A 24,152-nucleotide genomic window follows, 5' to 3' on the forward strand; every position below is an offset into this window, starting at 1 on the left:
TTAAAGTGTCCCGGAGGTCAATCAAAAGGAAAAAATTATACATACCTGGGGCTTTCTCCAGCCCCCTTCAGGCAAATCAGTCCCTCGCCGTCCTCCTCTACCTAGTTCCTCCGGTAGATGCTCCATTATCTCGGCCAGTCGGCGCAGGGGCTGTGTGGCCACGCACGCTCCCCCTGTCGCGCTCCCACGTCCTGGAGGGCCGTGCTCCATGCGCAGTACGCCCCGACTGAGCGAGATGACAGGGCATCCACATGGCAAAGGAGGACAGCAAGGAGCCGATTAGCCTGAGGGTGGCTGGAGGAATTTTTTCCTGTTGATTGATCTCAGGTTTACTTTAGGGGCCTGATGCGCAAAATCGTGGTAAAACTGCCAGGCGTAGGCAGCGCATGCCAATATTACCCTAACTTCAGGCAAGTCTTGTGAGTTACACTATTAGCGTGACCCAGGGAACTTGAGTAGTGTGACCATTGCTACAGTAATGCACGTTACTAAGGAGCGGTACCATAGCAACAGCCATGCTACCCAAGTACCGCAGGTGGTGCTAATTATGTTACATGCGGTACTTGCTGATGGGAAGTAAGGGTAATATTGCCATGGGATGTCTGTGCACGGCAAGATTACTGCGATTTTATGCATCAGGTCCATAGTGAGAAAAGCACCTAACCTTTTTAGCTGACCGAAAGGAGACCCAAGGTTTACTTGGCCACTGACTGCAAGTTTGAGGCCTCTTGCAAACTACATATGATTCCGATATTTTTAATTTATTTTTTTGATTGCGATTAAAAGACGTAGCAGCGCGCAAGACTTTTTTTAATCGGAATAAAAAAATTGGACCGTATAAAAAAATCGGAATAGCATGTAGTGTGCAAGAGGCCCGAATCACCTAAAAAAAAAATCAGCCTCTTCTTATAGATCATAGATCAGATCCCATCAGCCATCAGTGAAAAGTCACAAAGAAAGGAGAATAACTAACATACCTTTTGGTCTGTTATTTTTTTCTTAAAGGACATCCGAGGTGAAAATAAACTCATGAGAAAAACAATTGTATCTATCCTCAGTCTCCTAAGAATAACATTTTTAAATATCCGCAACACACACAAATGCTCACTCCCAGCCAAAGCAATTTCATACCTTTATTTGGTCAGCAGGCGCCAGTCAGCCAATCAGGTGTACTGTTATACACCCTTTGCCTGCTGTACCAAATCTATCAGGAATTGCATGAATTGGGTAGCAATCAGGTTGGAGGATTCGGTTGGATGTAATCTTAGATTACGTCACTAGCAGGGCAGGCAGGTCTCCCCCAACGGCCCCCTCCCTAACCACTCACCTGTCAACGGCATCCTGGTAGCTGCAAAAAATATATTTAAAATCACAGGCACTGGTTCGCACGACAGCCAGGGGCCCCGGACTCTCACTGGCCGGGGCCCCTACACCACCATGCGATACCCAGAGGAAAGTGCGGGTGAGCCCTGGACCTCTCACCACCAGGGAATTCACCCCCACTGCCTCTAAACTGAATGCTAACTGCAACACACACAAATGCTCACTACCAGCCAAAGCAATTTCATACCTTTATTTGGTCAGCAAGCGCCAGTCAGCCAATCAGATGTACTGTTATACACCCTTTGCCTACCGTACCAAATCTAGCAGGAATTGCATAAATTGTGTAGCGTTCAGGTGGGAGGCTTCGTTGGACGTAATGTCGCTAGCAGGGACGCCCCATGCAGGCAGGTCTCCCACAACTGCATTTTTTAGATATCGCACAGTTTTATATTTATATCTAGTTTTTAGGTTTTTACTGTTTCATATTGTCTCTGCTCAATGACACCTTCATTGAAGTAGGCTAGAGCTCAAATCTATGAATTATTGACCCTTTTTATTTCTTACCTGCTCCAGGAAGCCATTCACTGACAGGAAAGTATTTTATAGCTGTAATTACTTATCAGTGAGGGTTATGTTATAGTCTGCCCTGGTCGCGACCCAGGCAGAAACTGTCATTTGCATACCTGATGTTCAACTTTTTTAGGCAGAGAAAGAAAAAAATGAACACAGCCTAGTTATTTATGTGCTTGGCATTGTACATACACGTCTATCTCATCATGTCACATGTCACCTCGTGTGTCCTTTAAAGAGAACCCGAGATGGGTCTGCATATAATACCCAGCCTCTGTAGCTATACTGTTTGCCCCAGTCTCCCCCCTGCGCTCTGCTGTACCCCCATAAATCAATCGCTGTGCTGGCGACATGCAGCGTGTCGCCAGCTGGCTGTTTACATCTGAAGTGTCAGTCTCTGCCGCTCCCCAGCCTCCTCCATAGCGCCGCTCCCCGCCTGCGTCACTTCCCTCCACGCTGATTGGAAGGTGGGGACGCAGGCGGGGAGCGGCAATATCGGAGGCTGGGGAGCAGCAGAGACTGACACTTCAGATGTAAACAGCCGGCTGGCGACACGCTGCATGTCGCCAGCATGGCGATTGATTTATGGGGGTACAGCAGAGCGCAGGGGGGAGACTGGGGCAAACAGTATAGCTACAGAGGCTGGGTATAATATGCAGACCCAGCCTCTATGCTTATTGGATTTTTAGAACCCACCTCTGGTTCTCTTTAAGCCTATCTTACACAGCTCTGCAGAAGAGGTCAGCACTATATAAATACATAATAATAATATTTACACAGTCTCCTTGCAACATCCCTACTTAGCACGGTGGCGTAGTGGTTAGCTCTCTCGCCTTGCAGCGCTGGGTTCCTGGTTCGAATCTCAGCCAGGGCACTATCTGCAAAGAGTTTGTATGTTCTCTCCGTGTCTGCGTGGGTTTCCTCCGGGCACTCCGGTTTCCTCCCACATTCCAAAAACATACAGATAAGTTAATTGGCTCCCCCTAAAAATTGTCCCTAGACTACAGTACTTACACTACATAATATAGACATATGGCAATGGTAGGGATTAGATTGTGAGCTTTTTTGAGGGACAGTTAGTGACAAGACAATATATATATATATATATATACACTGTACAGCGCTGTGTAATATGTCGGCGCTATATAAATACTAAATAATAATAATAATAATAATAATAATTATTATTATTATTTATATAGTGCTGACATCCATCAGAGGGTCTCACAATCTTATCGAAAACTGCCACCGGTCCTTTATTCCTCAAGCAGCTGCTTCTAAACCCGGATGTTGATAAAGCTGCCATGCATGAGATAATTACTGATTATTATATGCTAAATAATTAACAATATAATTTGTTAGCAGAATGGCCCCATAGCTACTGTAAATAAGCCACAAGTTATTGCACTCTTGACCACTAGATGGCAGTCCTGACAACGCAATATATCCATTACAGACAGCATTTAACTATACAGTACATTTCTGGTTGGTTGTGGTTTGCTATAACTTAAAGAGGCACTTAAAGGGACACTGTAGGGGGGTCAGGGGAAAATTAGTTGAACTTACCCAGGGCTTCTAATGGTCCCCCACAGACATCCTGTGCCCGCGCAGCCACTCACCGATGCTCCGGCCCCTCCTCCGGTTCACTTCTGGAATTTCAGACTGAAATTGTCTGAAAACCACTGTGCCTGCGTTGCCGTGTCCTCACTCCCGCTGATGGCACCAAGAGCGTACTGCGCAAGCCCAGTATGGTCTGTGCCTGCGCCGTGCGCTCCTCGTGACATCAGGGGAAGCAAGGACACGGCAACGCAGGCGCAGTGGTTTTTTTAGACTTTAAAGTCTGAAATTCCATTAGTGAACCGGAGGCGGGGCTGGAGCATCGGTGAGTGGCTGCGCCAACACAGGATGCCTGCGGGGGACCATTAGAAGCCCCGGGTAACTTCAACTCATTTTCCCCTGACCCCCCTACAGTATCCCTTTAAGTCACAAAAAAAATGAGTTTTACTCACCTGGCGCTTCCTGCAGCTGATCGGTGCCCTCGCCGTGTCTCTCTGATTCTCCCGACCCCGCCGGCGACCACTTTTGGTTTCGCCATCAGGACCCGACAGGCATGGGAACGTGAGTGATTCTTCGCGTTCCCAACCATAATTAAAACAGTAACATAATATACCTTCTTGACATACATATAAAAAAGTTAAGTCTCTAAGGTAACTATTTTATGGGTTTTTTTTAATTGTGTATTTTTTATTTAATTTTTTTACAAAAATTTTGGGGGGTAATTATTGGGGAGTGTGGGAGGTAAGGGGTTCATTTTAAATGTAAATAAATGAAAAACAAAATGTTTGTTCATTTAATTTTACTATTTGGCCACAAGATGTCCTCACACATATCTTCCGTATGGGTAGTATTACTACCCAAAACGGAAGTAATGCTTGGATCTGAAAGTATGGGATTTGTGAAAGACGGAGCCGTCTCGTAGACGGCGTCGGTCTTTCATACGGGGACTTAGATCAATGAACGGGAACTGTGTTCATTTATTGATCTCTGGGCTAATGGGCAGCGTCGGGAGCGCGCATGATCGGCCGTGGCGACGAGTGGCAGCAGGGGCAGCATTTTGGAAATGCTAAAGTAGTTAACATTGCCTTTTAACCACTTGATGACCGCAGTGTTAAACCCCCCTAAAGACCAGGCTCATTTTTGCAGCACTGGGCTGTGCAGGCTTTTCAGCCTCCTGCACAACCCAGCTAAGAAGCATGGCGATCGGACTCACCTCCTATTTTCGTCCCTAAGAGGACATGCTGCCGGAGGTGTCCGATCTCTGCTGTCACTTTTTTTTTTCCTTCTGCCTCATAGAGGCACTCTCTCCCTCCGTCCCTCTCCTTCCTCCCTCCCCTCCACCTATTTGGTTGAACAGGACGGCGATCCGTCCTGTTCTCCTCCGGATGGCGATCCCCGGCCAATCAGAGGCCGGGGATCGCCGATCTTGTACAGCACTGCTGGAGAACACAGCGCTGTACTGATGTAAACAAAGGGGATTTCTTTCCCCTTTCGTTTACAAATAGTCTGCTAGCCACGATCGGCGGCTAGCAGGCTAATCACAGAGCTCCGCACCGTGAACGGGCAGGGAACGATCGCGCATGCGCACTGCCGTTCCTTGGGAAACTGCAGCTCCAGGGCTGCCGCCGCGGTCGAGGCCCATTGGCGTGACGTGGTCGTTAGGTAGTTAAGTAATAAAGTGGACCTGAACTGTTGCACAGGACAGAAGGAAAAGAGAGAAATGCACTGTTTATATTTAGAATGATTAGCCTTTCTAATTCCCCCTCATATTCAAGTAATCACTTGTGTACACTTATGTGCAAATGTAATTTGAGTCCTCGGCAGACACAGCTAATATGTAAACACAGGATGTTAACCCTTTGTCTGCTTCCATGAAAGCAGGAAGCAGACACTGCAGCTTTATTGCTGGTGTTCTGTAAGCTGTAGCAAAGAAATGTTTTTCTTTAAAGGTTATTATATACTGTTGCTTATCTTTTAGAGCAGAGGAAGTTTTGAGTTCAGGTCCACTTTAAGGCTGAATCCTCTCCCCCAGGGCATACAGCCAGTTTTGGGAATGCATAGCTCACTGCCAGTTGGAATGCTGAGGTAACTTTTATAACATTAAATTATAAACATATTTGCACAGTACTGATCCGTGCAGCAACTTTTTAGCCATTGTTAGTTCCTTGAACCATCAGTGTCGTCCATCAAGACGGAGGTTTAACCTGTGTGTGGCACTGCGGGGAATGAGCTGTACAGACACATCGCTCTCCTATAGCAGAGCGATCACTAGTAACTCCGGCATTTCCTAATTACATCCATTCATCCAAGAAGCAGAAGCCTGGCGTTTCCTTTTTAGAAAAGTAAACGCAATTCAGGAAGTGCCAACTTTAGTAGTGATTGTCTTAAATAGGAACTCTAAGGAGAGTAAAGGAGAGTATGGTATGAGAAAAAGGAGAAGAGATAAGCAAAAGAGAGAAAATAATCAGCTTAGCATATCATTGTGGTGTAGAAAAAATGCCTCATGCAGGATGGGAGGAATCATGTTTACTACTGGCACGCAGAGCTAGAGGTTTCTTTCTTTCAATTCCCATAGTTGAAGACACGCCTCTTTTTTCTTATATACTCAAGTTTATCCAGATCGCTTAGGGCCCTGTTTCAAACTGGAAATCACTGCAAAATCCCCGCTTTTTTGCTGCAGTTCCATTTGTGATTCTCTGTCAGGGAGCGATTCTTGTTCTCTGAAGTGGAATCTCTGAATTTTCAGTGTGAAACAGACTGATGTTAATTCTGTGTTATTTTGTGCTATTTCTCTTCACAGGGCTGCTATGCCAGAGCTGTGTCTAAACCAGGCATGGGCAAACTCGGCCCTCCAGCTGTTACGGAACTACAAGTCCCACAATGCATTTGCCTTTATGAGTCATGACTGTGGCTGTCAGACTCCTGCAATGCATTATGGGACTTGTAGTTCCTTAACAGCTGGAGGGCCAAGTTTGCCCATGCCTGGTCTAAACCCTGCACCTGCTGCTGCTATTTCTCTGCACTCCACTCGGCTGCTATGCTGGAGCTGTGTCTGATCCTGTGCTGCTGCTGCTGCTGCTGCTGCTGCTATTTCTCTGCATTCCACTAGGCTGCTATGCCGGAGCTGTGTCTGATCCTGTGCTGCTGCTATTTCTCTGCACTCCTCTAGGCTGCTATGCTGGAGCTGTGTCTGATCCTGTGCTGCTGCTGCTATTTCTCTGCACTCCACTAGGCTGCTATGCCGGAGCTGTGTCTGATCCTGTGCTGCTGCTGCTATTTCTCTGCACTCCACTAGGTTTCTATTCTGGAGCTGTGTCTGATCCTGTGATGCTGCTGCTATTTCTCTGCACTCCACTAGGCTGCTATGCCAGAGCTGTGTCTGATCCTGTGCTGCTGCTGCTATTTCTCTGCTCTCCAATAGGCTGCTATGCCGGAGCTGTGTCTGATCCTGTGCTGCTGCTGCTATTTCTCTGCACTCCACTAGGTTTCTATTCTGGAGCTGTGTCTGATCCTGTGATGCTGCTGCTGCTGCTATTTTTCTGCACTCCACTAGGCTGCTATGCCGGAGCTGTGCCTGATCCTGTGCTGCTGCTGCTATTTCTCTGCACTCCACTAGGCTGCTATGCCGGAGCTGTGTCTGATCCTGTGCTGCTGCTGCTGCTGCTATTTCTCTGCATTCCACTAGGCTGCTATGCCGGAGCTGTGTCTGATCCTGTGCAGCTGCTGCTGCTATTTCTCTGCACTCCACTAGGCTGCTATGCCGGATCTGTGTCTGATCCTGTGCTGCTGCTGCTGCTATTTCTCTGCACTCCACTAGGCTGCTATCCTGGAGCTGTGTCTGATCCTGTGCTGCTGCTGCTATTTCTCTGCACTCCACTAGGCTGCTATGCTGGAACTGTGTCTGATCCTGTGCTGCTGCTGCTATTTCTCTGCACTCCACTAGGCTGCTATGCTGGAACTGTGTCTGATCCTGTGCTGCTGCTGCTGCTGCTATTTCTTTGCACTCCACTAGGCTGCTATGCTGGAGCTGTGTCTGATCCTGTGCTGCTGCTGCTGCTATTTCTCTGCACTCCACTAGGCTGCTATGCTGGAGCTGTGTCTGATCCTGTGCTGCTGCTGCTATTTCTCTGCACTCCACTAGGCTGCTATGCCGGAGCTGTGTCTGATCCTGTGCTGCTGCTGCTATTTCTCTGCACTCCACTAGGCTGCTATGCTGGAGCTGTGTCTGATCCTGTGCTGCTGCTGCTATTTCTCTGCATTCCACTAGGCTGCTATGCCGGAGCTGTGTCTGATCCTGTGCTGCTACTGCTGCTATTTCTCTGCACTCCACTAGGCTGCTATGCCGGAGCTGTGTCTGATCCTGTGCTGCTGCTGCTATTTCTCTGCACTCCACTAGGCTGCTATGCCGGAGCTGTGTCTGATCCTGTGCTGCTGCTGCTATTTCTCTACTCTCCACTAGGCTGCTATGCTGGAGCTGTGTCTGATCCTGTGCTGCTGCTGCTGCTATTTCTCTACTCTCCACTAGGCTGCTATGCCAGAGCTGTGTATGATCCTGTGCTGCTGCTGCTGCTATTTCTCTACTCTCCACTAGGCTGCTATGCCAGAGCTGTGTATGATCCTGTGCTGCTGCTGCTATTTCTCTGCACTCCACTAGGCTGCTATGCCGGAGCTGTGTCTGATCCTGTGCTGCTGCTTCTATTTCTCTGCACTCCACTAGGCTGCTATGCCAGAGCTGTGTCTGATCCTGTGCAGCTGCTATTTCTCTGCACTCCACTAGGCTGCTATGCCGGAGCTGTGTCTAATCCTGTGCTGCTGCTGCTGCTGCTGCCATTTCTCTGCACTCCACTAGGCTGCTATCCCTGAGCTGTGTCTGATCCTGTGCTGCTGCTGCTATTTCTCTGCACTCCACTAGGCTGCTATGCGGAGTGGTGTCTGATCCTGTGCTGCTGCTGCTGCTATTTCTCTGCACTCCACTAGGCTGCTGTGCCGGAGCTGTGTCTGATCCTGTGCAGCTGCTGCTGGTATTTCTCTGCTCTCCACTAGGCTGCTATGCTGGAGCTGTGTCTGATCCTGTGCTGCTGCTGCTATTTCTCTGCACTCCTCTAGGCTGCTATGCCGGAGCTGTGTCTGATCCTGTGCTGCTGCTATTTCTCTGCACTCCACTAGGCTGCTATGCCGGAGCTGTGTCTGATCCTGTGCTGCTACTGCTGCTATTTCTCTGCACTCCACTAGGCTGCTATGCCGGAGCTGTGTCTGATCCTGTGCTGCTGCTGCTCCAGCTCCTGTGCTGCTGCTGCTATTTCTCTGCACTTCTCTAGGCTGCTATGCCAGAGCTGTGTCTGATCCTGTGTTGCTGCTGCTGCTATTTCTCTGCACTCCACTCGGCTGCTATGCCGGAGCTGTGTCTGATCCTGTGCTGCTGCTGCTGCTATTTCTCTGCACTCCACTAGGCTGCTATGCTGGAGCTGTGTCTGATCCTGTGCTGCTGCTGCTGCTATTTCTCTGCACTCCACTAGGCTGCTATGCCGGAGCTGTGTCTGATCCTGTGCTGCTGCTATTTCTCTGCTCTCCGCTAGGCTGCTATGCCGGAGCTGTGTCTGATCCTGTGCTGCTGCTATTTCTCTGCACTCCACTAGGCTGCTATGCTGGAGCTGTGTCTGATCCTGTGCTGCTGCTATTTCTCTGCTCTCCACTAGGCTGCTATGCCGGAGCTGTGTCTGATCCTGTGCTGCTGCTGCTGCTATTTCTCTACACTCCACTAGGCTGCTGTGCCGGAGCTGTGTCTGATCCTGTGCTGCTGCTGCTATTTCTCTGCTCTCCACTAGGCTGCTATGCTGGAGCTGTGTCTGATCCTGTGCTGCTGCTGCTATTTCTCTGCACTCCTCTAGGCTGCTATGCCAGAGCTGTGTCTGATCCTGTGCTTCTGCTGCTATTTCTCTGCACTCCACTAGGCTGCTATGCTGGAGCTGTGTCTGATCCTGTGCAGCTGCTGCTATCTCTCTGCACTCCACTAGGCTGCTATGCCGGAGCTGTGTCTGATCCTGTGCTGCTGCTGCTATTTCTCTGCACTCCACTAGGCTGCTATGCCAGAGCTGTGTCTGATCCTGTGCTGCTGCTGCTATTTCTCTGCACTCCACTAGGCTGCTATGCTGGAGCTGTGTCTGATACTGTGCTGCTGCTGCTATTTCTCTGCACTCCACTAGGCTGCTATGCTGGAGCTGTGTCTGATCCTGTGCAGCTGCTGCTATCTCTCTGCACTCCACTAGGCTGCTATGCCGGAGCTGTGTCTGATCCTGTGCTGCTGCTGCTATTTCTCTGCACTCCACTAGGCTGCTATGCCAGAGCTGTGTCTGATCCTGTGCTGCTGCTGCTATTTCTCTGCACTCCACTAGGCTGCTATGCTGGAGCTGTGTCTGATCCTGTGCTGCTGCTGCTATTTCTCTGCATTCCACTAGGCTGCTATGCCGGAGCTGTGTCTGATCCTGTGCAGCTGCTGCTATTTCTCTGCTCTCCACTAGGCTGCTATGCTGGAGCTGTGTCTGATCCTGTGCTGCTGCTGCTATTTCTCTGCACTTCACTAGGCTGCTATGCTGGAGCTGTGTCTGATCCTGTGCAGCTGCTGCTATTTCTCTGCTCTCCACTAGGCTGCTATGCTGGAACTGTGTAGCTGCTGCTATTTCTCTGCTCTCCACTACACTACTACGCCAGAGCAGCAGCAGCTGATATGATGTAATGTGATGTCATTACCCACAAGGCTGTGCATCAAAGGCTGCATTTTAATTAATCTTTAATGTATGTACACTAATGCCGTGCATACACGGCTCGTTTCTTGCGCCGGATCGAGCTAGCGGCTCGTTGCCGGCGCATCCCCGCGTGTGCACGCAGATCGATTGCCGCTCGTTTCCGCCGGCGCTGCCTTATCACCGCTTGATTCTCTGCCATTGTCCGCCGGCGGGGATCGAGTGGGCGCGGGTCGAGCGGCATGATCGGGCCAGCTGAATATTATCAGCTGGCCGGATCAGCTGGTCGATACACGGTACAGAAACGTACCGTGTATCCCCAGCATAAGAGTCAGTGTTCTGAAGCCAGTAGAAAAAATACTTTGTCTCCGAATACGGTGGCATATTGCTTAGTGCTCTAGCCTTGCAGCGCTGGGTCCCCGATTCAAATTCCAGCCAGGGCACTATCTGCATGCAGTTTGTATGTTCTCCCCGTGTCTGTGTGGGTTTCCTCCAGACAGGTTTCCTATAGCGACAGTTAGACAAGACAATATACTCTGTACAGTGCTGCAGAAGATGTCAGCGCTATATAAGTACTAAATAATAATAAGGGTTTCTGATGCTGAAACCAGGATAATTAAGGTTAACATCTCTACTGGGCCTCTTTAATAGATTTAACGGGGGCTGGAATCCTTGTCCAGTAATCTTTGAGCATTCCCCTCAATGTGATTGGCCTGCCCATTAAGACTGCGAGGCATCGTCTGATGGAGAAGACACAACATTTCAACGATCCAAAATCTCAGTCTTACAGATGTGGTTATGAAAGGTTTTCTTCACAATCATCACATTTGTAAGTCTCACTAGTTGTCATGACGTTATAATGGACAACTTCTGCTTCCTGTTTTCTCTTCTGTGGTTTCTTATGAAAATAAGTAGGAGAGACCATCTCTTGTTCTGATGCTTCTCAACTGAAGTCAGAAAATGCAATCAAGATTTTTGGCTGAAGCTGGCCTTGAACTACTTCTGTCTCACCAGACTGCTTACATCTCCATCCATCTGATTGTAGTCAGTCCATCTTCTCCTTCTCCATTTGTTGTAGATGAGGTGCACAGCTCCCAACTGTCCCTCTTTTGGCGAGACAGTCCCTCTTTGCTAACCCAGTCCCTCTTTCTCCCTCGCTTGTCCCTCTTTCAGGACTCATGTACAGAGCTATGTGAATATATGTATTTTTCTACTGAAAAAATGTGTTTGACTCAAAATTTATTCCTAGCCTTTTAAATTAATATATTTAATATTTTTAAATGTAAATATATAAGACAATGAACCAGGATAGAAAGGACCAGTAAGGTTTGAATTATAAAATAACATTTGGTATGGTATGCATGACTATGGGTGTGCTGGGGCCGTGATAAGGGGTGTAGAAGGGGCATGGTTTAAATGTCCCCTTTTCAGGGCCTTTGCTAGGATCCTAAGAGATCCAGGGCACTTTTGGGGACTCCAGCTGAAAAATAGGTGTGGCCATGCACCAGAATTTGGGTGTGGCCATGGGTGGAGCCAAATTTACATGTACTTAACAGCGGTCTAAGTAAGCCTGCCCAGCAAAATGTTGGATGAAGCTCCCTTCTACATTAATGCAACACCCCCCTCCCCCCCCCCCCCCCCCCCTAAATTGCAGCATATCACATAGATAGGGAGAGTTACCTGGCTTCTGTGCTGGCTGGTCTGGCTTTGTGATGGGCGAGCTGGCCTGCTGCCAGCCCCGCCCTCATGGAATTACATGGCCTTCTAGTGAACCCCTTCCCATTGAGGCACCAGAACTCCCAGCATGCCCATAGAAGAACCACAGCTCCCTGCATGCCCCCATAAAGGCATCACAGCACCTAGCATGGCATCACAGCACCCAATATGCTCACATAGAGGCACCCAGCATACCCCCCATCTCCATGTGTTGTTGTGGCATCCTGGATGCTGCGGTGCCATGCTGGGTGCTAATGTGCCTCTATGGGGCATGCTGGGTAGTGAGTGGTGCCCTGCTGGGTGTTGTGGTGCCTCTACTCTGCCTGGCGGACATCCGAGGCACCCCAGAATAGATCCGGGGCACGTGCCACTAGCAACGCCCCTGCCCCTTTCTCTTCTCAAAAAGTTGGGAGGTATGGAGGTGATGGCTGAAGTTGCACACTTGGACATACAGCACTACTTAGGAACCTCAGGTGATTAAGCACTACTTAGGGACCTCTGTTTTGATAAAACAGTGAGGGAGAATCATGTGTAAGATTTCTGACCAGAACCAAAGTATAGTAAGGTGCTAGAGGGGTGTGGCCAAATCAAGCAAACTGGTGCAGCAACCCTGTGCTCCATTCACTGTGCAAAAGCTAGTGGTATTTATTTACACAATGCACAGCAAAATTCATGCATCAAAGTCTCCAACAAAGGATAAAGTACATTAACAAACTGGTTCAAAAAGAAGGTAGTGGTGGACTTACCTCCTATTAGATGATCCAAATTGTCAGCTTTTAAAAAGGAACTTTTATTGAATACTTATAAAACTCCAAAAACTATGACGCGTTTTGCGGGATGCAACCTGCTTCTTCAGGCAAATATAGGAGTTTCTTCAAGGAGTTTCTCCGTAAACGCTTGGCGCCTCCGTCCACGCAATCCAACTCATGTAAAGCCAATTATGTCATGGTGATCTCTTATATCAGTGGTCCTCAAACTAAGGCCCGTGGGCCGAATGTAGCCCCCTGAGGCTTTTTTACCGGCCCCCCCACACAAAATGTATTATAGCCGCAGTCAGCTACATCTTTAAATATTGGTGGTCTGCATATATAATGAAGCCAGAAAAGCAGTAAGTCGCTGGCTGGAAGGGGGTAAAATTGGTCTGTGGTCTTTCATTTTCCAAAGACTATGGTCTGATGTGTGTATGAGCCTTTAGTCAGTGTTTCTCAAACCTGTCCTTGTTACTCCCCAATGGTACATGTTTTGCAGGCAGCCTCACCTATGCACAGGTGGGGTAATTAATGTCTCAGCTACAAAGGGCTCTATTCACAAAACCATGTGCGGTAATGTTTTTTTGGTCGTAAACTTACTGCCTGAGGAAAACACCGAAAAATTTCCACATTCACTAAAAATGTTCCACGTTTCCCGCATGCGGGAACAATGCGTAAAAACATTTGGGAAACATGCGTAATTACATAGTAAACATGCGGAAACCATGCGGAAAAAAAGTTGCATAAAAAAACTTGTCCAAAAAAAAAAAATTAAAGTCCACCAAACACAGCACTCAAGGCTCCAGACTCCATTTAAGTCAATGGGAAGCGAAATATATCACCAAGTACTAGCAGGTGATAAAAATTCGGTAGTTAAGTCAGAAATAAGGCGCCTCTTTTTTTTGTGAATTTGGATTTTTTGCGGAAACTACTGACTTTTGCGGACTTTTACCGCATTTTTTACGCATGCGGGTAATTAATGCGTAAAATTTTACGCATGCAGTAAATTTCATGCGTAAACATTTGTGAATGTGAAGATGTTTTTTTTTCAGTCGGGAATTTACCGCAAGTGCATTTCCGCATGCGGAAAATCATTGAGAATAGAGCCCATTGAATCCACCTGGCTGAGACACTAATTACCCCACCTGTGCAGACGGGAGGTTGCCTGCAAAACATGCACAGTTGGGGAGTCACGAGGACAGGTTTGAGAAACACTGATCCAAGTCATGCCTCTTTATATAGACATTTTAGTGCAGGGATGCTGGTAAATGTAGTCTTGCATCTATTCCTCTTACTTATTTGGTTGTCATAAGGTCACAGTTGATTTACCCGCTCACCAGAAGAGTCCTGAGAGGAGAGAGCTCTACTGCTGATTAACATACTTTTGGCCAATGAAACCGTTGGCGGAGAAAACTCACAAGAGTGTCTCACTCAGCTCTGCTTTCCGTTTGTGTTGTGTATTCACCCCCCAAGCCCCCCCAAACACCCCCCCCCCCCCCCCCCCCCCCCGCTAGCTGCCTTATCAGTGGTCTGTGTCTCTGTGCTCCCTCTCTTCTGCAGCTGCTGTTCTCTGTGATTTTTCTAATAACCTCCTCTGACAATGATCCGTTTCTGTGTCAGAGGATTTACATAAGCCTGTCCCTGTAGCGGTGTGTTAATATTCATGTTTGCACAGGGAAAGATAAGCGCCGTTCCATCTAATGATCCAGCAAGGGCTGGGACAGCGTTCTGTCTGAAATTAGGTCACTCCGCTGTAGCGCTTCCCAAATTCCTGGCGCTCAGAGCGAGCCGACTTACTAAGTATCTGCCGGATTCTGGCAGACTGACGGCAGCGTGGCCTGAAATATCACACAAACCCCAGTCTGTGGCTGAATCCCACTATCACTAAAGGTGGCCACACACCATACAATTTTTTAAATATCTGTTAAATGTAAGAATTGCAATCAATTTTTCTGACTGATTGTAACATTTCAAAAATATGACCAATGTACCACACAACTATGTTAATTTTTTTCCTCAATTATGATAAAAATGATTGGAAACTCAGAAAATTGCTAGGGTGTGTATATTAATAAATTGACAATCCAACACACACCATATAATCTTTAGTAGAAATTGAAAAGAAATATCTGGCATTTCGGATCGTTTTAAATCGAAAAAAAAAACGAGAAATCCGATCAGATTTTTCAGTCGAATGAAAACAAAGCTTTCGATTTTTTTCAAGAGATACGATTGTTTTTATCGAATTGCTGTAAAATCGGATCATTTTATTGTATCGTGTGTGGCCACCTTTAGAAGAGAGTCTAAGGAAGTAACTTGCTACAAATACTAAGGAAGGTGAGAAATCCACTAGTCCTCACACAGGCAGATCAGATGTTTCTGACAAAAATCTCACAAGATTAGCTGCATGCTTGATTCAGGTGTGCGATTCAGACACTACTGATGCCAAAATGATCAAGTAACTGGTATTGTTTAACCTATATTGGTTCCTGGACGTAGAAACTACGTCCAGGCACCATGTGCGCTCCCGCGGCCAATCGCGCGCGTACACGCGCACTCCCGGGCCGCGGATCTTTAGCCTAGGAATCAGTGAATCGGGCCATGGTGCCCGATCGCTGATTCCTCTCCCCTGCAGAAAAAGCGAAAGCTTCTCTCGGAAGCTTCGCTTTTTCTGGCTGTTGCGTCCCCCATGCGTCTCTCTAAGCGTGTGTTACGCTTAGAGTGACGTCATGTAAACACACTCATGGCCGCCATCTTGTGGCCAAAAAGTAAAACTACAACTAAAAGTAAAAAAAATAAAACTCAACACACATTTACATTCTAAAACTACTGTTTACATCCCACCCTCCCAAAAATACCCTAATAAAATGTTTAATAAAAAAAAAAATACAATAAAAAACAAACAAACATGTAAATATTTACCTAAGGGTCTAAACTTTTTAAATATCAATGTAAAGATGAAATATCTCTCTATTTTTTTATTTTAAACTTGTAAATAGTGATAGATGCAACATGGAAAAAATGCACCTTTATTTCCAAATAAAATATTGTCGCATTACATTGTGATAGGGATATAATTTTAATGGTGTAATAACCGGGACATATGGCAAATACAATACGTGAGTTTTAATTATGGCGGCATGTATTATTTTAAAACTATAATGGCTGAAAACTGAGAAATAATGATTTTTTTCTGTTTTTTTCCTATTCTTCCTGTTAAAATGCATTTACAGTAAAGTGGCTCTTAGCAAAATGTACCCCCCAAAGAAAGCCTAATTGGTGGTGGAAAAAACAAGGTATAGATCAGTTCATTGTGATAAGTAGTGATAAAGTTATAGGCTAATGAATGGGAGGTGAACATTGCTCAAGTAAAAACGACAGAACGCGAATGGGTTAAAAGGAAATAAATATATGTCAGCCTCCTTATGTCTCTCACCTCGGGTTCCTTTTAAAGTACATCTGAACGGAGAGGGATATTGAGGCTGACATATTTATTTCCTTTTAAACAATACAGAGTGCCTGGCTATGCTGCTGAGCCTTCTAATACTTTTAGCCACAGACCCTTAACAAGCAGGCCAATCAAGTGTTTCTGACTGAAGTCTGGCTGGTATATGAATCACCTCCAGTATAAAATCACCCTAAAAGTCATTTTAGGTGGCAAAACTTGAAAATGTTTAGCCAACTTCAGTGAACAACCATGTAAAACTTCTGGTCATAATGTTATAGGTTAGCTTTGAATAGAGAGGGGGCAGAAGAGACCATTTATCAGAGTGTAGTATCCAGGCTTCACTTATTTTAGTCAACTGTCAACCCCCCCCCCCCCCCCCGCTAATTAGTAATGGCCGGCGGCGATCAGACCCCCCCAGCAGGACATCCCCCTAGTGGGGAAAAAAGGGGGGAAGTCTGATCGCCATGCCACAATCCTGATCGGTGCAGAGCCCACGCGGCACCGATCATTGCAAAATCCCTTGGTCCTTAAGTGGTTGGGATACTGTTAATCCTTGGTTATCTCTCCTACGAGCGCCTACCAGTTCTAGTAGTTAGCCCAGGCATGGGCAAACTTGGCCCTCCAGTTGTTAAGGAACTACAAGTTCCACAATGCATTTGCCTTTAGCTGTAAGACTCCTGCAATGCATTGTGGAACTTGTAGTTCTTTAACAGCTGGAGGGTAAAGTTTGCCCATCCCTAAATTAGCCTAAACCCCTAGCTTATGGGACATAGGACTAAGGTCCTCCTTGGTCCAAAAAAAGTCCTTTTTCCGAGTAGCGACCACGATTGTCCAAGGCCGAGTGGGGGCGGTAATTTCCCCACATGTGCAGAGGAGTGGTTGCCTCATTCAGCAACCCACCTTTGTGAGTATACTTCTTGTTGTCCTATCGATTATCCTGGTAACCTAACGATATTGCGCCAGATTGGGCTCCCGGATCTCTCTGGTTTTTTTTCTCCTTACAAATCTACATGGTTATTGTTAGTTTCTGACACCCAGCAGCCGGAACCTCCAAGGCAGAAGACAGCTGGGGAGGTTGCGGCTGCTGAGGAGATTGCAGAGTCTTTATCTCTCTGTAAGGATTGTTGTTTCTGATTTGCAGATGATTCCTGTACCCCTACCACGTCAGTACGGACATCTGCCAGTGAAGACAGGAGAGATGTGAGGAAAAGTATCCAGAGGCCACAGATCCACATGCAGCAGCTGGAGACCTCCCCCATCCGCTTCATGCCTTTCCCCAGAGAAAGCCCCGCCCACACCCTCATAAAGATGGTGAGTACATGCCTGAATATGGAAGACAAAATCCTGGCATACTACTGCAATTGTATACACTTAAAGGGATACTGTAGGGGGGTCGGGGGAAAATGAGTTGAACTTACCCGGGGCTTCTAATGGTCCCCCTCAGACATCCTGTGTTTTCGCAGCCACTCACCGATGCTCCGGCCCCGCCTCCAGTTCACTTCTGGAATTTCTGACTTTAAAGTCAGAAAACCACTGCGCCGGCACGCCCGTGTCCTCGCTCCCGCTGATGTCACCAGGAGTGTACTGTGCAGACACAGACCATACTGGGCCTGCGCTGTGCGCTCTTGGTGACATCAGCGGGATCGAGGACACGGCAACGCAGGCGCAGTGGTTTTCTGTCTTTAAAGTCAGAAATTCCAGAAGTGAACTGGAGGCGGGGCCGGAGCATCGGTGAGTGGCTGCGCCAACACAGGATGTCTGCGGGGGACCATTAGAAGCCCCGGGTAAGTTCAACTCATTTTCCCCCGACCCCCCTACAGTATCCCTTTAAGGGGCCCATACACCTAACGATTTTCCGCGCCGATATACAGCCGTTTCGATCACAGTGATGGAAACGGCTGTAAAATCGCCACGCATACCGCTGACAGAACGATGGATTTCCGTCCGAAATCCATTGTTCCCATCGATCCATCCGTGCGGAAGATTTTTTTCGAGCCGCGGCGGGTCGGGTGTGCGTCGATAGCGGCGTTCGAATGCCCGACGACCGACGCAATGCAGCGGGTATACATTACCTGTTCCGCCGGCGCGAGTCCCGCTGTCACTGCTGTTCCGTCTCCGCGCTGGTCTGGTCTTCGGCATGCTTCACTTCTTCCTGCCCGGCAGGAAGTTTAAACAGTAGAGCACCCTCTACTGTTTTAACTTCCTGCTGGGCAGGAAGAAGTGAAGCATGCCAGAGACCAGACCAGCGCGGAGACCGAGCAGCGGTGTCCAGGGGACTCGCGCCGGTGGAGCAGGTAATGTACGCGGGGCGGGGAGCGGCGGCAGCACCACCACCACCACAGATTGTGAACGGTTTCAAGCTGAAATCGGTTCACAATCTGTTTGCAGTAAAGGTGGCCATACGATCCCTATCTGATCAGATTCGATCAGAGAGGGATCTATCTGTTGGTCGAATCTGATGGCAAATCGACCAGTGTATGGCCACCTTAAGGTATAACTCAACAGCAGCTAGTTTACTATCAGTACTGGAACACAGTAACATCTTATACTGTATATACTGGAGGAGATACATACTTCAGTATTATAGAATAGGCCTAAAATCAGTAATACAGTATAATATTGTCATAATAAACTGGTATAGTAAACATTTAGGTATAGTAAACTACCTCTCCTGGTCCCGGCCAATCTCCATTACACATCTATGGGAGCAACATCTGGTATAGTAGTTGGCCCCTACGCAACACTAGAGTTGGGCCGAACAGTTCGCCTGGCGAACCTCTCTGGGCCTCTTACTACTTCCGGGTCGCAATGACCCGGAGTAGTACGCCTGCGCTGCCCGGCGGAGCGCGCCCTAGATCGCGCTCCTGTTGCCGGGCGCTCTCTGCGCATGAGCGTGACGTCACTCATGACGTCACGCACATGCGCAGAGAGTGCCCGGCAACGGGAGCGCGATCTAGGACGCGCTCCGCCGGGCAGCGCAGGCGTACTACTCCGGGTCATTGCGACCCGGAAATAGTAAGAGGCCCATGAATTTAGAGATGTTCGCCGGCGAACGGTTCGGGAACCGTTCGCCACATCTCTACGCAACACTGACTCTGGATATACTAAGCAGTGGGCAGTGCATGCCTCATATGTCAGTGTGAAACCCATAGTCAGCTGCTCTCTTCAGGCTGGTTGCAGGTGAGTTGATACCTGATAACATTTGTAAGACAAGAAGAATGGCCCCGGCGCTGGATACACAGCACTGTACAAATAAGCAGGCTGGGGAATGAGGAATAATGTGAATGTAAACAAAAGAGGATGCAGCGTTATCGCTTCCACTTTCCAATCACCGATAAAAGTATCGTCACAGTTCTTTCACGGAATTGTACACACTCCCGGGTATCTCTTCCCTTATTAGCGATGACACTCCTGGTAGCGTGTGGAGCACAGTACAGGCTGCTTTCACTTCTAGCTCCTATCAGAGCGGGCCTACTCACTGCAAGGCTAAGTAGAGTAGAGTGCCAAATCCTGTCCGCGGAGCTATCAGAGCCACTCATGACGGATGCGAGTGGCTTATTTTGATTGGCTGAATTTTGAAGAGAGGCTTCACGATTGGCTCAAGTGTGAGCAGAAAGTTTTGCAGGACACATGCTGCAAGTCCCACCCGCTGAGGTATCGGAGCCACTCACAGAACGCGAGTGGCTGCCTCTATTCAGTCATAGCTGCAATTTTTAAGGAGCTTTGGATACTGTACAAGTAATTTGTCCAGCCTGGCTCTACAGCCCTAAGGTATCCTTACCTTGTAATCCACCAAATGTGCGAGTGCTTGTACTGTCCCTCCAATGGGAGGACAGAGTTGGTCCTTTACAGCAGAGAATGTACCAGGACATGCTGGGCCATTTCTAGGACAATTTCTGATATAGTAAACCAGTTTTCCTGGTCCCTTCGAGTTTACTATAACGAGATTATACTGTACAGGTAATTTACATTATTGATTAAAAAAAAATCCAATCTGAGACATTGTAAGCACTCTCAAACCAAAACTGAGAAAGTGAGAAAAAAAGTCAGATACTTACCTATGGAGAGGGAAGGCTCTGGATCTTATAGAGCCTCCCTGGCCAGTGTTGTCACCCATGTAGCATGTGTTCAACCAAGTGGTCAAATCCACCTTCAGGGACCCTTGGAAGGCTTCAGGAGCACTCAGTCGTCTCCATACTGCACATGACCAGGCTTTTACAGAGCTGCTGGTCTTTGGAAGCACTCGGGGGAGCTGCCTTTCCAAGGACTCCCGGAGGCAGCAAGTCCAAACGGCGGATAGGACAATGCAGGGGCATTCAGGTCCAAGTCATAGATTGTGCTCACCTCTTCCTGCTTCCCTAGGCTGCTCCCATTGGCTGACTCATCACCTTCAGTCACCTGAGAGATAAAACTGCAGCCCAGGGCCCCATCTCTGGAAAGTGTTTTGCTTGTTGCCCATGGCAACAAGTCAGTATTATTTGTTTGTTGCATCAATTTTTCTCTGATTGGAATCTGACCAGAGAGGGGTTGATTTTTACCACACGCACACCACATCGATTTTCAAAACATTTCGACAGGAGTCATATATTTTTAGTTATGTTACTAAAGAGAACCTGTTAAATAAACGCATGAGATAAACAGTTGTTTAACAATCTAGAATCCTAACATTGGACATTCTTGTATTGTTGTCATTTGGTCATCAGCTGCATTTTGCTTATACTTATGATGTGTCAAATACAGGTCAACTCAGAGGAAGATCAGAAGAGACCAAGCCCCGTCTTCTGCAAGACAGTTAGATGTGAGCCTGGTCATACTGCCTCTCTCCAATACCATCACATTGTAGCTGAAGACTTTCAACATCCATTTACCATGCCTTCACCAAGAAATGATTTTAGCCCAAGCAGGCTATATGGACCAAGCCGAGATAAGGAAAAGCACCATCAATCAGTACACATGGATAACCCTCAGTCAAGGTGGACGTTATTCCCTGATAATGTGTTGAACACCCATAGTTTTCAGGAAGAAAATCACCTTACACGTCTTAGGCAAGATCGTGTAAGTAGACAGCCCTTCGTAGACATGTCCTCGGAACATATCTGTACATCACAGCAAAGAGCCAGGAACAGCTCTTACAGAGAGATCGTACATTCCTTTGATGTTCTCCATAATGTACAGAATTTACCTGCCACCAAAATGTTTGGAGCGCCCCCTCTGGAGTCCAGGACATGCTACCCTAGTCAGAATTCACCCCTGGTAAGATCAAAGAGGAAGTTTGAGTGTCGCTCAAGTATCCGACCAGGACATGCTGGAGCTAGAGGCAGTACAAATCATCTAGAAGACTCTAGATTGGGGTGGAGAAATATAAAACAGACCCTACCCAATCCACAAGAAGCCAAGGTAGACCCCCCTTGGAATATTTCCACATGCAAGGATGTGTCCAAATTGAAAAATGTCAACCACCCTGGTGAACATCCTGTATGGAGTCTGCCATCCTCTATGAGAGAGAGCACCATACGCAGGGTCAGTTGGGGGAGTAATCACAGCAACGAATGGCAGGGAAGTAATAGCTGGTCAGAAAGAACATCACATCAGTGCAATTTTTGGAAGCCTAGACCCATAACAATACCTCAATTTCAGGAAAACTCTTTTAATAGTTCAAATACAACTTCATTTACAGCAGTATTGCCAAAAAGGAGGAGCCCTGAGACTTGGATTTATCCAAGAATGAAACTCTACTGACTTCTCTTCACATTAATGGGATTGCTTTTGCTCATCCACAAAAAAAACACCACACTCCTGAAGAAGTAAATGGGAATATTTTTTTTACTTACAATAACACATTTCTTTTCTAAATATCCTTGCCGTCTTTTATTTAATATTATGCACAGCCGTATAAACACATGTTGTTGAAGTTACACTTGGAATTCTACTTTAAGTAGAAAAAGAAAAACATGCCTGGGTTTCATATTTTAGTTAACCAGCTGGGCGGTATGGACGAGCTCAGCTCGTCCATCACCGCCGGAGGCTGCCGCTCAGGCCCTGCTGGGCCGATTTGCATCAAATAAAGAGCAGCACACGCAGCCGGCACTTTGCCAGCCGCGTGTGCTGCCCGATCGCCGCCGCTCTGCGGCGATCCGCCGCGAGCAGCGGCGAAAGAGGGTCTCCCCAGCCGCCTGAGCCCAGCGTAGCCGGAACAAAAAGTTCCGGCCAGCGCTAAGGGCTGGATCGGAGGCGGCAGACGTCAGGACGTCGGCTGACGTCCATGACGTCACTCCGCTCGTCGCTATGGCGACGATCTAAGCAAAACAAGGAAGGCCGCTCATTGCGGCCTTCCTTGTTTATTCTGGGCGCCGGAGGCGATCGGAAGAACGCCTCCGGAGCGCCCTCTAGTGGGCTTTCATGCAGCCAACTTTCAGTTGGCTGCATGAAATAGTTTTTTTTTTATTCAAAAAAAACCCTCCCGCAGCCACCCTGGCGATTTAATCAGAACGCCAGGGTGGTTAAATCAACCCTGAAGCGAGGGGAAAAAAAGACTTCTCACCTTAGCAGAGAGAAGGCTCTGGATCTCTAGAGTCTTCCTGGTCCTCTCTTTGTTTCCTCTCTCCAGCGTTTTCCCCGCCAGGAATGTGGAGTCTGTACAAAAATCATCCGACTCCACAGCCCTGGGCCCCACCGTGAAATTATTAAACCTGCAGGTCGAGTACATCTTCAGCCTCCTCAGTCAGCTTTGGGAAGTATGAGTGTCCCTAAGTACTTCTGAAGACGACTGGATTCGTATTGCGCACATACAAGTCTACACACGCATATGCGCAGTTTGTACTTGTCTTTGGAAGCCTTCTAAGGAGTCCCAAATTTGAATGGGACAGCTGTTGAACGAGGAGACAGAGAGAGAACTGGGAAGACCCTATGGGATCCAGAGCCTTACTCTTTTTAGGTGAGCATCAAAGTCTTTTGTTTCAGGTCGCGTCAGGGGTGCTTCAACGAGTCCTGCTGCTTCTGACACTCTCACATGATGACATGATTCTTCTGCTTTGTTTGGACCCCTGGATGTGTACACACACACCTACCTCTCTTTCTTTCTCTCTTTCTCTTCTCTCGCTCTCTTTCTCTTCTCTCTCTCTCTTCTCTCTCTCCTATTGTGGATTAGACTCCATAAGACCTGATGGTGTCCTTTAGTGGCTGGCACCAAGACATTAGCACTTGCAATGAGGCGCCTCCACGGATCAGACTTATTTTTCCAGTGCACCACAGATGCTTGATTGGATTGAGGTCAGGTAATTTAGAGGTCAAATAAAAACTTAATTTTGTTAGACTAGGCCCCCTTCTTCTGTTGTTCCATGGTTTAGATCTGATGCTCCCATGTCCATTATAAGGTGTTTTAGTGATGGACAGGGGTTGCATGGGCAATTTCATTGTTTTGCGGCTGTGTAGCTACATAGGCAGCAAGCTGCAATGATCCGTATGCCCTGACAGCTCTCTCTCTCATAATTTCTGTTTACTGTAGTCTTCAACAATTTGTGGTGCAGGAGCTCTTTCACGGAACCAGACCAGACGGGCTAGCCTTCATTTCCCAAGTTCAGCAAAATCTAATAAAAGAGCACATTCAGTCTAAATGTAACATTGTATGGATCCTCTTGTAATATGAAGTTATAATTACCTGCCGGGTCTTTTTCTACTGAATCGCTCCCGGAGTCCCATGTCTGCCGACTTCCGTACAAAGCCCCACCACCTAGGACAAAAATACCATGGCACTTTATAAAGAAGCGCCCATGGCCTTTTCTGCTAGGCGGCTACGTGCCGGATGCTGTTGGACTATAAAGACCCGGTAGGTAATTATAACTTCATATTACAAGAGCATCTATAGAATGTTAAATTTTGATTTTGCGACAACTGATGTATGCAAAGGACTCCCTGCCTCTTTCGCCCAAGTGCAAAACTTTTTGTTTTTGAAAGCATTTCCTGAACGGCAGTTGCTAAGTCTAACTGCCAAAATAGTGTGCAAGTGAGTAGGCTGGTATCTTACTATTTCGGCAGACTGCCACTCAGGAA

At 47.5% G+C, this 24,152-nt stretch overlaps 1 protein-coding gene across 1 annotated transcript in view; it reads left to right on the forward strand.

Annotated features, from left to right (window-relative positions):
* The window catches only part of LOC137521779 (uncharacterized), a 39,263-nt gene extending 17,307 nt beyond the window's left edge, over nucleotides 1-21,956 (forward strand). Inside the window, exons 3-4 of the mRNA XM_068241505.1 lie at nucleotides 17,245-17,414; nucleotides 20,844-21,956. Of these exons, the coding sequence (XP_068097606.1) occupies nucleotides 17,245-17,414; nucleotides 20,844-21,842 (1,169 nt within the window). The 3' untranslated portion in view covers nucleotides 21,843-21,956. The remainder of the gene's footprint in view (nucleotides 1-17,244; nucleotides 17,415-20,843) is intronic.
* The last annotated feature ends 2,196 nt before the right edge of the window (nucleotides 21,957-24,152 follow it).

The sequence above is a fragment of the Hyperolius riggenbachi genome, chromosome 6, assembly GCF_040937935.1.
Source record: "Hyperolius riggenbachi isolate aHypRig1 chromosome 6, aHypRig1.pri, whole genome shotgun sequence".
NCBI lineage: Eukaryota > Metazoa > Chordata > Amphibia > Anura > Hyperoliidae > Hyperolius > Hyperolius riggenbachi.